Source organism: Lytechinus pictus, chromosome 3 (genome assembly GCF_037042905.1).
Source record: "Lytechinus pictus isolate F3 Inbred chromosome 3, Lp3.0, whole genome shotgun sequence".
In the NCBI taxonomy this organism is placed as follows: domain Eukaryota; kingdom Metazoa; phylum Echinodermata; class Echinoidea; order Temnopleuroida; family Toxopneustidae; genus Lytechinus; species Lytechinus pictus.
Genome location: NC_087247.1, coordinates 7071796 through 7086330, shown reverse-complemented (window position 1 = coordinate 7086330; position 14535 = coordinate 7071796). Strand labels below are relative to the sequence as shown.

The following is a 14535-nucleotide window of genomic DNA, read 5'->3' as shown; positions in this document are numbered from 1 at the left end:
CTACTAGAATCTTGCATCTGATTGGCTGAGAGCAGACTACTCAGTGGAAGTCACTGATAAAACTCTTCGTGAAATGCTCTCTTGATTTCGTAGGTCCCATTAACCTGATATAAATTCACAATTCTTTTGAGACATGTGCTACATGTATATGTTTCCTGCCTGGCAGTGCTCCAATGGCACTCACATTAACAAACTCTCCGTGTAGACACATGAAAAAATCATTCACATTTCCTCTTTGTCACTCCTATTTTTAGAAAAGTACTTGTATTTGCAGCAATTATCAATACTTAACACCCCCCCCCCTTTCCCGGGCCTGGCTGGTCTCTGTCCTCATGTCCCCTTTTTTGTCCCTTTTGTACATAAATGTGTCCCTCTTCTCTCCCCGCCTCTCTCTTTAGTTATCATATTACATTATATTGCCATTTCTTTGTTGTTTATCCAATGTTCTTTGAATTCGTAATGAGGAACCTTAATTTACAAGCATTGCTTCACTTAGGTCTCCTCGTCTTCCTTTAAAATTATTTCATTTCTGTCTTAAGCTGTATAATGTATTTAAAAACAATGTTTTCTGCATACTCTGTTTTATATATACCTGTATGTTTTATCATGTACTCTGCTCATTGTTTCATACACACTTATATGTTTGTCATGTATTCAAACTCAAAGTTGGAAGACAAATAAAAAATGAACTGAAATGAATGAAGTGAATTAAAAATGGTATGCGAAAGTCTTTAAAATAAAGGCTAATTGTCACCATATCATAGTTCTAGATTTGGTTCTTTTACATGAACCTAAATCTGTGAAATTGTGAAATCTAAGCTGAAAGATGATCACATTAAAGATCACCAACATAGATAAGCGCATGTGAGATAGTGTATTATTTTTTGCATGGGAAAAGATCCTGACACATGACTAGAATGCCATGTGCTTATTTTGTCCATTTCTCAGCAATTACACATTTCATACCATATTTTTGTTTTATATTCAAACTCTTTGATGCTAATTTCATTTGATTCTGTACAAACTTAGTCTTAGCTTTTACCTTAACTGGCAATTATGTTTGATATGTTTCATTCTTTTTCTATGTTTGTAGATAACAACAGTAGCTACCAGTGGTTTGATAGTGGCCAAGATTTTCCTTTATGATTTTTCGGTAAGAATTGCTAATAAAAATTTATTGTCATTTTTTTTCAAATGGCTTTTTATGAGAGTAATGTAAATGGAAAAACGTTTCAGTGAATATTGATAATGACTTCAAGTGAAATTTGTTCAGCACACAATACTGAACTTTGCATGGAAATACATATTGATTGAAATACATTGAAGCACATATTCTTATACAGGGGCTATTTCTTTATTTGGGGGGGGGGGGGGGGAGAAAGGCCTGTATACTCTAATAATAATAATAATAATAACAGTAATAATAATAATAATGTCCAGGGTAGTCACTTCAGTTCCGAAAACTGTTCTCCCAGCGGGCCCTGCTTAAAACACACCATGGCTTGGAATTGAACCCACGTCCCTCAAAATGAAAGACGAAAGTCATAACTACAAGATCATGATGCCCCCAAAGATGTTTCAATTGTACCATGGTACCAAACCATGAACTACGCAGATTTTATATACATAATTGCGCTTATTTTCATTGTGCACACTAAGAAAAGTCCAGTTATCAATGCACTTGTTTGGCTAAGGCACAAAATTCATGTTTGAACAAAGCATGATAATACAAGAAATATGCATAGGTGTTTCAACTGGATGTCTAGTCTTATGTCAAGTTGGCTCTCATAAATGCTGAAAAAAATCAGAAAAACTTAAATTGTTTATTATTATAGATTAGTATGTACTTTTGTGAAGTCGTATTTGAACTACCCTTCACATGCTCTTCATCTGTAATATAAGTTCTTTTTACTGTTATTCTTTTCAGAAATCTTAAATGTGTGTACTTCATGTACTAGTTGTTGATTTGTCATAACTTTTTTTTCCTGCAGGATACCAATGGATTCCCAGAGGGTTGTGCACCTAACGGAACATTTAATGCCCTCATGGCGATTTTCATGCTGCTTTGTAGTCTTCTCGTAGCCTGGCTTGAGCTATGGGTCTTTGACTTCAAGGTTATACCAAAGGAAAAACAATTATTAGAGGATGGTAAGCCAGACAACTTAGTGTGATAATTGTAATGACTTTTACTCATTTTAAGTATTATGAGTATCGGTAGAAGTAGGAGAAATAGAAGTAGTAGTAGTAGTAGTAGCAGTCGTAATAGTAGTAGTAGTAGTAGTAATAATAGTAGTAGTAGTAGTAGTCGTCGTCGTCGTCGTAGTAGTAGTAGTAGTAGTGGTGTTGGAAGTGGTAGCGGTAGTAGCAGCAGTAGCAGCAGCAGAAGTAGTAGCAGAAGTAGTAGAAGAATCAGCAACAGTAGTGCTGAAGATCGGCCAATGATAAAGAATTTTTTTTTTTTTTTTTTTTTTTTTTTAGTAGTAGAAGTAACAGCAGCAGTAGAAATAGTAGTAGTAGCAGCAGCAGCAGCAGCAGCAGCAGAAGTAGTAGTAAGTAGTAGTAGAAGCAGCAACAGTAGTGCTGAAGATCGGCCAATGATAAAGAAATCTTTCTTTTTCTCTCTGATCTTCAACCTCTTTAACTGTTCTCCATCTAACTTTTCCTGATCAACAGCATTGATAACTCACCCTGCTCAGCCCGATGAAAGGCGTCCTCTATTAGATCAATATGACGACAGAAGATACGATCTACCAGGAGGACAGGCCTTTTATTCACCATATGATTCACCACAAGGTAAGTTCTTACTAGTCCATGTTGTTGAAGAAGATTCAGTAGGTATAAAATTAGAAAATGAAAATTATTAAAATCATCTGATATTCTCTGACTTCATTAACCTTTTTATGAATTATATGTACCTTTTTTTATCTGGTTCTATTCTTCAAATTGGGAACATTTTTATATTCTATCTTTACTGCATTTTCCTTTCAAAGTTTAGTTATCAGTAGGAGAGGTGAATAGTTGAAGTCTTTTTGCTACAAAATAGCCTATTTTTATGTATTTCCAATTTTTAAAAATGTAGTGATTATTTTCCTTTCAAGGATTGTTAGAACTGAATGAAAAATTCTGTGACATTAGAAATGAGCATAGTTCATATTACATTCTACTCTTTCTTCTCATGTATTTTGAATGTCATTTTTACAGCTTCTTATCAAATTTTATTTTTTAGCCAAGCCTCAAAATTTGTTTATGATGTCTTGAATGAGTATTCTTTGTGTAAAATGTATATACGGTGTTATCAAGCTGACTGCTCTGGCATACAAAATAGATTAATATACTATTATTTGTTTTTGCTATAAATGCATTAGGTTCAGACACCGAATCTCTGACGAGTGAGCAATCGAACTCCAGCTTCAAATCGTCAAGGACGGCAGACTTTCAGTCCCTACCAAACAGCCAAAGAGGGAGTACCATAGATCTAGCGGGATCGGTCAATGTAAGTAGACAGTACTTTTTGTGAGCTCGTTTTAAGTGTTGTGGGATGTTGAAATTTTGTATCTCAAAGTTTAAAAAAAGAAATAATCAGATCAACTCAGAAAAAACTGTATCTTAGGTTTATGGTAGTAATATCAACCTCATTTTGTCTGAAAACAGTCCCTATATTCCTGCAGAGAACTCTCTAGGCAAAAATAGTTGCCACTTATGTCACAACTTTATAAAAGAGCTATTTCTGAGCTATCCTCCGAATTGTGGAATTTGAGATATGATGTCTTAAGAGCACACTGACAAAATGCAATCTATGTGGTTCCAGGGTCAAATTACACCCATTAGGGTTCAATATCTAATTGTTTGATGGCAGTGTTTATTAGCTATTATAGATTTTATGTCACGAGATTGAAAGTAGTCTGCGATAAAGTGTCTATTCCATTTCTTCCACACAATCTTGATATAAAAACAAATAAAAGAAGTGTTCTGAGCTTGCACAGTATTATGGTCGTCATTTTTTTTTGTTAAAGACAGACTATTCTTTTTTGTATTTCTGACACTTCCTAAATATTTCCCTGCAAGATCCTTGAAGCACGCGGGCGCTTCCAGGTCCACTCAAAAACGTAAACAAATCCAGTGCTTTCTGATTGGGAAATCTAACCAAATCTAGCTTGATCTACCTTGATCAGAAAATACCAAGTATTTTGCTATGTAGCTACTTGTAACATCCATAAAAGGAAGTACTCACTAATTAGTACATGAAGGTACTTTTCAAAATTACTTGGACTTTCCAAGCAATCATTCTCCCAGTGTGAAAGCAAATGGACAAGTACTTCTAGCCCATTCCAGCCAGTATGTTGAGTGTGGATTCATGGTGACCGTAGGGTGCTTGGGTCATTAGCTTTCTAGCGATATTATTTTGAATCCTCATTTTTGAATCCTCATTTCTGAATCCTCATTCCTGAATCCTCATTTTTGAATCCTCATTTCTGAATCCTCATTTCTGAATCCTCATTTCTAAATCCTCATTTTTGAATCCTCATTTTTGAATCCTCATTTTTGAATCCTCATTTCTGAATCCTCATTTCTGAATCCTTATTCCTGAATCCTCATTTCTGAATCCTCATTTCTGAATCCTCATTTCTGAATCCTTATTCTGAATCCTCATTTTTGAATCCTCATTTCTGAATCCTCATTTCTGAATCCTCATTTCTGAATCCTTATTCCTAAATCCTCATTTTTGAATCCTCATTTCTGAATCCTCATTTCTGAATCCTCATTTCTAAATCCTCATTTTTGAATCCTCATTCCTGAATCCTCATTCCTGAATCCTCATTTCTGAATCCTCATTTTTGAATCCTCTTTCCTGAATCCTCATTTCTGAATCCTCATTCCTGAATCCTCATTTCTGAATCCTTATTCCTGAATCCTCATTTCTGAATCCTCATTTCTGAATCCTCATTCCTGAATCCTCATTTCTGAATCCTCATTTCTGAATCCTTATTCCTGAATCTTCATTCCTGAATCCTCATTTCTGAATCCTCATTTCTGAATCCTCATTCCTGAATCCTCATTTTTGAATCCTCATTCCTGAATCCTTATTCCTGAATCCTCATTCCTGAATCCTCATTTCTGAATCCTCATTGCTGAATCCTTATTCCTGAATCCTCATTCCTGAATCCTCATTCCTGAATCCTCATTTCTGAATCCTCATTTCTGAATCCTCATTCCTGAATCCTCATTTCTGAATCCTTATTCCTGAATCCTCATTCCTGAATCCTCATTCCTGAATCCTTATTCTTGAATCCTCATTTCTGAATCCTCATTCCTGAATCCTCATTCCTGAATCCTCATTCCTGAATCCTCATTCCTGAATCCTCATTTCTGAATCCTCATTTGTGAATCCTCATTTCTGAATCCTCATTCCTGAATCCTTATTCCGTATCTGCTAACGAGTTTGCACTGCACATGCTCGTAACTTTGAGAACTTACCCCAAAAGGGTCCTGTTTGGTGGGTATGAATATGGAAAATAATTATAGGATATTTTGAGGCTTGAACAAGTTCTTGTAAATTTTCGTAAAGTTTAGTGATCAAGAGGGTCTGAAATCAACCATTGTTTAGATTCTGAGCACTAGGTTAATTGCCTGAAATAGGTGCTCTTGATTTATTAGGGTTTACAGTATTCTTCTGGTGAGCCATCAAAACAAATGATTTAATTAGAGGTTCACACATTGTTATATTTTGTACGAGTATCAGAGCATTATATTACTTTACATAATGCAACTTATACAAATTTGATAATGATATTATCAATCAGTTATATCGGGAGGAGAGACCTGCGGGTCATAGTGATTCAGTTCGCTTTTCACCTCCCAGGCACAGGTGACGCCAAACAAATAATAATAATAATATTGTCTTGGAAAAATTTGAAATTAAGACTTTGTGAACAGTAATAGAAAATTTTCATCCAATTCTGTTTCCATATTTTTTTCCAGACCTTGAGAATTTTTTTTTACAAATATATCTCTATTGATTAAATAGATTTTTACATTGCAAAAAACAAGTAATGTGGACTTTGACTCTATTATGACCATGCAGAGTTTCATTTTATGTATGAACATAGATTGATTATGTTTACATCACTAATAAAAATATCAAGTCATATGATTTGTGTGATCACAGATCATTATGTTATTGTTTGATATTATTGGCTATCCTTTGAATTCCTTTCCAAAAAATATTGAACTTCATATATCAATATCAATGGTAATTGGGACAAAGACAATATTATAGTAACCACAATAATGGTGATAAATGATTGTAATTGAAATAGTAATGATGGACATGATGATGATTGACAAAGGCTAATTAAAATCTTAATTTTGGAAATTATAATATCCATGGAAATAATATTTAAATTGTGAATTCCAGAACCAACGTTGAAAGTGAGATATAAAGATTGACCCCTAAAACAGCCTTGTATTTCTGTCTCATGGAGAATATTTTGTGTTTCTCTTACCTACCCAATGTTTTTCATTTAATTTTTTTTCCTGTTGGGTTTAGTTTTTTTAATAGCTATTAAGCTATCCATACAGTATATACATATTTCATCTCTACTTTTTTTTATTATATACATTTATTCAAAAAGTTCCCTTACATCTGTAAATATTGAAAAAAAAATCAAAACCTTTGATTGATTTACCAAAACTTATTAGAACTTAGAAGCTTGAAATCAAAATAAAATGAATTGTTATAAAAACCAGTGTGTAGTAGATAGTTCTTGTTGCATATGCCAGGGGTGTAAGTTTTCAGATTTTTAGCTGATTTCAGATTTTTTTTTTCCAGCTTAATTTCAGCTTATTTTTGGCTTTCCTCTGTACAAAAAGTATGAGGGCTCTTTCTATTTCAGACTTTTTCAACACTCTTCAGCTTTTTTTTTCATATCTTTTTATTTGTGACCACTCACACCCCTGATTTGCAGAGTTGTTATTACCTTTCACAGGCTTAGTGACAAATAAATCTCCCCACTTTACCTTAATGTCATTTTTATCAGTTCTTCTTATCTCATCCATGTTCCTAACAATGTGTTGAAAGTCCTTCTAATGACCTCTTTGTTGATTCTATAATAAATATTGTGTGAGATATGTTGTCATAGGACACAAAACCTATTGGTAAATTTCCAATTCACCTCCACTTACATCGTCTACTCTCTGTTTCAATTCTCAATCTCATTCCGTATGATCCAATCCTAGTTTTTCAACATTTACTTTACCTACTAACAAATTGGTATACTTTAAAAGTCTATTTGATAATGAAATAATGATATTTTCATTTGTAATAGAGTTCTTTGTGTTTCAAGCACTATTAGATCTACCCATTCAGTCCATTGAAATTTTGTCTAATTTCCTGTTAGACTGTCACTGTTCTCATTTTGTCTTACATCCACTTGGCTTTAGAGGTAAAAGACTGTAGTTGCAGCAATAATTATTTCATGAGAAAGTCTTTAAAATCAAGGTTAATAGTAAAAATATTATCATACATCTAGATCTGGTACATTGATGTAAACTTATTTTTGTAATATCATGAAATCTTAGTTCAAATTCAATAATTCTGATGATAATAATAATAATACACAGTTCTTGTATGGGGCATATCACGATGATCACTAAAACAAAAAGGCATATGTGGGACAGTGCACTGATATTGCTTCGAAAAATACCCCGCATTTCATGGAATTCCGTGCTTATTTTGCTCTTTTCTCAGCAATTTCACATTTTCTTCCAGAGTCATTTGGCACATATTTTTTATTTATATATACAAACACTTTGGTGGTAATACATTGGATTCTGTTCGAACTCATTTTGAGATCGTTACCACAACTGGTATTTATCTTTAATAAAAGCTACTAAAAACTGAACTTAGTCTACACAGTTAGAGGAAATGTTTATGAATCAAATTTTCATTTGATAAAATAATAGCCAGACAACAAGGAAATAAGACAAACTGCCATAAATAAGAGTTAATGAGAAGTAGACTGAGTGGGTAGACCAAACTGCAATTAGACCAACTTGATAGTAGACCAAATGAGTATATAGCCCAAGTGGTATTAGACTATCTGAGTCAGATTCTGAGAAGTAGAACAACTGCTTGTTAATCAAATAGCCCGTATTCTGAAGTCAGGTTTAACTTAGACCAGGGTCTAACTCCATGCCAAAATTATGGGGCTCCAGCCAAAAATTCTAACATTCTGTTTATATTGTATATCTCTTAAAATGTTTACTATTTTATTTCCTTTTGCTTTCATAATGAAGAAGAATACTTCAAAATACTTACAGTTATCATTCCTAGACAATTTGAGTGTCATGTGAGTTAATAAATAGGATGTGTACTGTTATAGGGATTTGTGCCCCAATTGGCCATCCATGACCACAAGTTAAACCACAACTTTAAACCGGGTGGGTGTTTCATAAAGCTGTTCGTAAGTTAAGAGCGACTTTAAGAACGACTGGTGAACCTTTCTTATGCGCTAAACCATCGCCAATGGTGTATACCATTTACCAAAAGAAAGGATCACCAGTCGTTCTTAAAGTCGCTCTTAACTTACTTACAGCTTTATGAAACGGCCCCCAGGGTTTAGTTTAAACTCGAGTTCAGAATACGGGCTAATGAATATAAACTAACCTTTCTGTCATCTGTGCATTATATTAAAGTACGATATATCATTTACATGTATGCAATACAATCAATTAACTATTGGAATGACTTTGTATACACTCACATGTGTTTGAATGGTTACTGAATCAGCCCATCCATGACAATGAATTCTTTGAAGCCTAATTTGATCAGCTTAGAGGCCGTTCTCATTACGCTTCCTAAAACTAGTTTACTGGAAACCGATTCAGGAAACCACTTTGGAAAATCGCTTTGCTAGCGTTCCCACTTGATCACACGAAAGTGGTTTTCAAAATCACTTCACGTAAAGCGCTCTTGTTGCTATGGAAACGCTCTCAGTGGGGTGACACGTTTCGCGCGAAATTCGAAACCGCAGCATAGGCATTCTACACCTGTCGTGTGGAGTAGCGCGCTCAAAATGTGCAAAGATCGCTTCCCGAAGAACGGTTGTGTCCTCACTTACGCTAAAACCAGTTTAACGAGGCAAAGCGATCTTGAAAACTACATCGCGAGGTGGTTTTCCAAACTTGTTTGGAAGATCGCTTCCAAGACCGCTTTGACCGTTCTCACTACGTGTTAAACTAGTTTCCACTAAACTAGTTTAAGGAACGTAGTGAGAACAGCCTCTTATATTCACTTGGTCTTCTCAGGTTGGCCGGACTTCTCAGATAGTCTAAATCAACTTTCAGTGGTGTTGCACTTTAAAAAAAAATATCAAGTTTAATGTTTGGTTAACTTTACTATTTGATAGATTCCTGTCTCTCTCCTTTTCCTTAATACGCTGTTAAATTGCTTCCATGACATTTGCTCCAGCGACGGTTGCTCCGATGGAAAAACTGCACGTTAAGCCAAACATAAAATCTAACCTCAGAATTTAAATAAACCCTAATCCTTATCTTTACATTGTTCTGAATAGAAAAATTCTACTACAGTCATAACTCTATGCCCTCTGAGATATTAAGACCAGAGCAAATGTCGCAGGAGCAATGTTGTGTCACCATTAAATTAGGTACCTTGTCCTAAAGTCTGTGGATCATCTCTTAGCAGCAATCATCAGGGCTGTAAAGGCACTGTAAATCATTTCATAGCGGCTTTCCAGCATTCCCTGTTGTTTTGTTAATGACAAAGTGTGAGAATTGGTAATGAAAGGCCGCTTGGGGTATTCCTGTGTGAAAGACTCGCCTCTTACTTTTGACAAGATACATTATTAGGTAGTCAGTCCATTTGTGTACTTTGAAACACCTGCATAACTAAGTGTCTTATATTATTATAATTATTATTATTAACAGGAGCAGGAGTACATCCAGAAGGCCAAGGATGCGCTGGTCCAACTTCAAGGTATCTTGGACAATACTAATATATGGAAGAAGGAGACCAGCGAAGACGACGCAGCAGTATACTGTGGGACATATCCAGGGATAACACAGAGATTATACAAGCTAGATGTAAGTTGAAAGGAAAACTTGTGTTGCTGGAAAGGGGAAAATAAGTAAGAATTCTGGGGTTTTTTCAACTTTTTTTCCCTGTTATAGGAAGAATTTATTGTATAAAGGTCCACAGAAAATAATTTTTCTTCAAATGCTCTCTTATGAAAAATAGGACAAGAAAGAGCTGAAACATTTCAAGAAAGAGCTGAAATGTTTGGGCCAAACATTTTTGTGTAGTCCCATACTTGTTTCTCATAATAACGTGTAAATAAAATGAGGTTACCGTAAGTAACGGTGTATTAACCGCACCTTTTTCTCGGCGGGATATAAGCAAAAGTCGGGGGTGCGGTTAATACACGGTGACGGGTCTGAGCCCGCCCGCGTAACCCCTCCCGAACATGTAAGAAGTCTGCCAGTACACAACACATCGAGTGGCCGGGCGTAGCCGCCCAGGGCAATGTCGTTTAGAGGGGTATGAGCCGCGGGTAATGGGAAGCGATTATTACGATTTTAATCAAATAGTGTCCATAACAAATGCACCCACCTTCATGACACTAATTTTGACTTTATTCTCGATTCAAAGCAGCGAAGTTCCCTGGCTAAGTTCAAAGAGACGCCAAGCATTCTCGGTAATAATTTGTCACAGCTGAGCAAGAGCCCATAGCTAACTTGCGTTGTATTGTGGTTTTAGTGCGACTTAAGCTGGCGCTATTCATTTTAAAGACACAGTTCACAATTTGATAAGATGTACTGGTAGTGGTACCGTATCAAAGTTTGCAATGTACATGTACAAGAACGGCAGTGCTGTGTGTGTGTACACTGTGACTGTGAGGTGAGTGAGTGTGTAAGTGGCCAATATTGTCGGGACCTTTTTTCTTGCTAACATTTGTAGATGAATTGATCAAGAACAGCAGATTTCCGCATACCGGTAATCTCTTTGAATACTTTGAAATCTTTAACTTAGTTTTTGTTTCTTTTTTTTTTTTTTTTTTTTTAGTCCAAAGTTGGGGGTGCGGTTAATACACGGGTGCGGTTAATACACCGTTACTTACGGTAATTGATGTCATATTGTTATAGATCAAGATCTAGTAAGTTTATACATACCTTACTTTAATAATGAAATGATCATATTGGAAAGTGAGAGCACACTAAAGATTGCCAACACGGAAAAGCACATATGGGACCATATATTATTATTGCTTGGAAGAAGTCACAGCACCCGACAAGAATCAATACCATGCTTATTTCGCTTATTTGATGGCAATAACACATTTTCTACCAGAGCTTTTTAGCTTATACTTTCGACTAATACCTAGATAGTCATTTTATTGGATTCTGTTTCCGACTCATTATTAGATCATCACCACATACTCGAAAGGCGATCTGGGCCCTTTTGCAGACAGAGTTGCAATTAAAGTTGCAATCAAACACAGCACCAATAATTAAATACATCTTAATTTTCAACCAATCAGAGGAGTGCATTTAGGGCTTGTGCATGATTTCTTGATTAGCATTTGAATACAACTATTTTTGCAACAGGGCCCTTAGCTACTTTGTGGGTTCCCAAGTAGATAGATAGGGATATGCCATGATGTTCATTGGCCTTTAATTATTTCTTTAATTTTTTTTTTTTTTTTTTCTTTCTGTTTATTTCCTTTTTTCCAGATTTTCTCTTTTTTTTTTTTTTTTTTTTCTTTTCATTTTACTGTTTTATTTTTTCCTATTTTGTTCATTTCAGGCAATTCTTCCAGTATTACCAGATGTATTACGAGAAGTAATATGGGAAAAATGTGATGAGTCGGCATCGTGGAATTCAGCGTTACTAGAAGCTGAGAGGGTTCAAGATATCAACCCATATGTTGATATTCTATACAGTGTATCAGCTCCTGGTGGCAAAGGGGTATTCAGTAGCAGGTAGGATGATCCAAGGCCATGTTTCACAGTACATGTTTATCGATTGTATGTTCGGCATTACTGAAATACTGCAATTTGATTGGACAAGAGATAGTATGCCACAGATTAATTGCATTTCTATTGATAAGTTTAAAATGAGGTCCAATAAAGCATTTTCAACTTAAGTAGTGAAATTATAATGGTTTATTTAACTTTAACACCATTTTTGTGATGATGATGTTTTTAAAGGAAGCTCCTTTTTGAAGTTGATTTCTTCATGTTTCAAACTATTTAAAGAAGTAATTTACCCTTTAAATGGAGGTTATTTTTGTAGGTAGCAATTGTAAAGCAATGTGTATTATCTATGTCTGTGCGAGAAGTTTATAGTTTGGAAAATTGAAAGGTTCTATCATTATTAAAATTATAACATAGAATATGATTTCAATACTTAAATGAATATGCATATGTGTTTTTTTCTTATAAACCAATCTTTGTTTCCCCTCTCTTTTCCTCTCATTTCAGTGGTATCTACTGTGTTCATTGTTTATACTCATTATAATTTTACGTAAATTGATGTTTTTTTATTCTTTTTTATCCGGGCCTCTGGGTCGAGTAGTTTTCATTTCGGAAAGGGCTACCATGTAGGACTTAAATGACCAATTAAATTAATAAAGTGTATATGTTTTTTTTTTTCAAATAGGGATTTTGTAACTTGTCGGTTGTGTGAGCAGCGAGGTGATCGATACGTGTCTAGCGCCATCGGTGTCAAGCACCCAGACAAGCCACCGGTACCAGACCATGTCAGGGGTGAGATTGGGGTGAGCGGGTGGGTGATAGAACCAGCGCACGACAGGCCGGGACACTGCAGATATATCTGGATTGTTAACTCAGATATAAAACTAAAGGTAATCCTTTATTACAATCAATTGTAACCAATGAACATATGTATAACACCCCTTCCCCGATGCTTAAAAAAATGAAAATAAATGTTGTTGCAATTTACAGTGGTTGGAGTCAAAAGTCAATTTGACTCTCAAGTACCATAAATCTGAGTCAAATGAAAATAGCTTGAGTCACGAATCAAAGAATTGGATTATCATACAACTTTGATATAAATTGTAAGATGTGGAAGAAATAGTCATGAGTCTCGTCGTGACTTGTCAAGGGATGATGCTGAATCAGCTCAAAAGTCTTTCTAAGGTTAAGTCCAGGGAAAAAAAAAAGTTTACCAACAATCAATACATGTTTAATTTTGATTTTGAATGATGTATTTCTTTCCGTCATAAAAGACCAAAAATAGTATGGGGGACATTTGATATTTTGCCCCCCCCCCCTACTATTTTGGGTAGGGGGGACGCGTCCCCCTGTCCCCCCTGGGATTTCCGTCCATGGTTGAGTCCAGTAGAAGTTCTTGTATAACAACTGAATTTAATGTACTGTGAGTATATGAGACAATTCAAATGTACTTTAGTCACAAAAGTCAATTCAAGAATACTGAAAGTCACAAGTTGATTTGATCTTATTTTATTTATTCCACCTCCATGTGTAAAAACGATGAAAATTATATATGTATACAGTACATGTCAGTCCTTCACGTTTATAATTTTGTGGAGCTCAATAAATCGCTCTCCTTAGTTTTTCGAGGAGCTCAATTGAGCTCCTCAGAATCGCTCTCCTAGAGGAGCTCAATTCAATACAATACATGTATGCTATGTAGGCCCTACATGTAGCTAGTATTAATTAATCTGTGGTGAAACTAGGCCTGGGTCATTTACGTCATTTTTCGGTAGTTTCCAACTAAATCAAAATAATTTCAAGGAATTATGGAAAATATATGCCTATTTCATGAATATAAAGATGTAAAATGTGAAATTTCAGCAACTTCTGGTGAAGGGTTTTTTTTGTTGTCATTTTGAAGGAGCACGATATTTTGTTCTCCTTATTTTTTTTTAGGAGTGTGGTAGAAGCGCCGGCGTGATCGCGCTCCTCAAAAATGAAGGTCTGATATGTTCAATTAATTAAATAAAGCATTAATGAATCATTCAGGTATCTAATTGTTTCATCAATGCAAATCCATGGGAGGCATTCATGTCTACTCAACACAGTGACATTTAGTGCGTCCATTCCCCACTTGTAAACCAACAAAAGCCTTCTTCTCGAGCTCGAGCTAAAGCTGGGGTAATAATAGCAGCGCTTTTTATCCTCGGGCAAGCCAGCTTTTATTATTATTATTATTATTATTCAGACCAATAATTACTCAGTCTGCGGGCACACACCCTAATTGAATTGTTTATCAACAGTTGGGTCTTGAGATAAGTCTAGCCCATGTTCCAACTTGCTGTGGTTTGCAAAAGCTTCAGTACGAATTCAGACCAGTTGATGAGATGGGGGTTTGCTTCTGCAAAATGATAATGATGACTAAAGCTACAATGGGCATTGTCCAGGCAGCAGTCCACATTGATAATATGTTAAAATCTTTCTGACTTCAAGATGTTTATCTAGATCAGTGTCCCTGGTGAGATTCAGTGATGATCCTGCAAGCCCAAAATATATTTACAC

General features: G+C 35.3%; 1 protein-coding gene across 12 annotated transcripts in view; it reads left to right on the top strand.

Moving 5' to 3' along the window:
- LOC129255967 (stAR-related lipid transfer protein 3-like) overlaps positions 1 to 14535 on the top strand; it is a 46153-nt gene that overhangs the window by 22442 nt on the left and 9176 nt on the right. For all 12 annotated transcript variants that reach the window (XM_064096239.1, XM_064096240.1, XM_064096242.1 and 9 more), the window contains 7 exons: positions 1094 to 1153; positions 1992 to 2148; positions 2674 to 2793; positions 3366 to 3493; positions 9946 to 10101; positions 11822 to 11997; positions 12677 to 12881. In XM_064096239.1, coding sequence (XP_063952309.1) covers positions 1094 to 1153; positions 1992 to 2148; positions 2674 to 2793; positions 3366 to 3493; positions 9946 to 10101; positions 11822 to 11997; positions 12677 to 12881 — 1002 coding nt within the window. The remainder of the gene's footprint in view (positions 1 to 1093; positions 1154 to 1991; positions 2149 to 2673; positions 2794 to 3365; positions 3494 to 9945; positions 10102 to 11821; positions 11998 to 12676; positions 12882 to 14535) is intronic.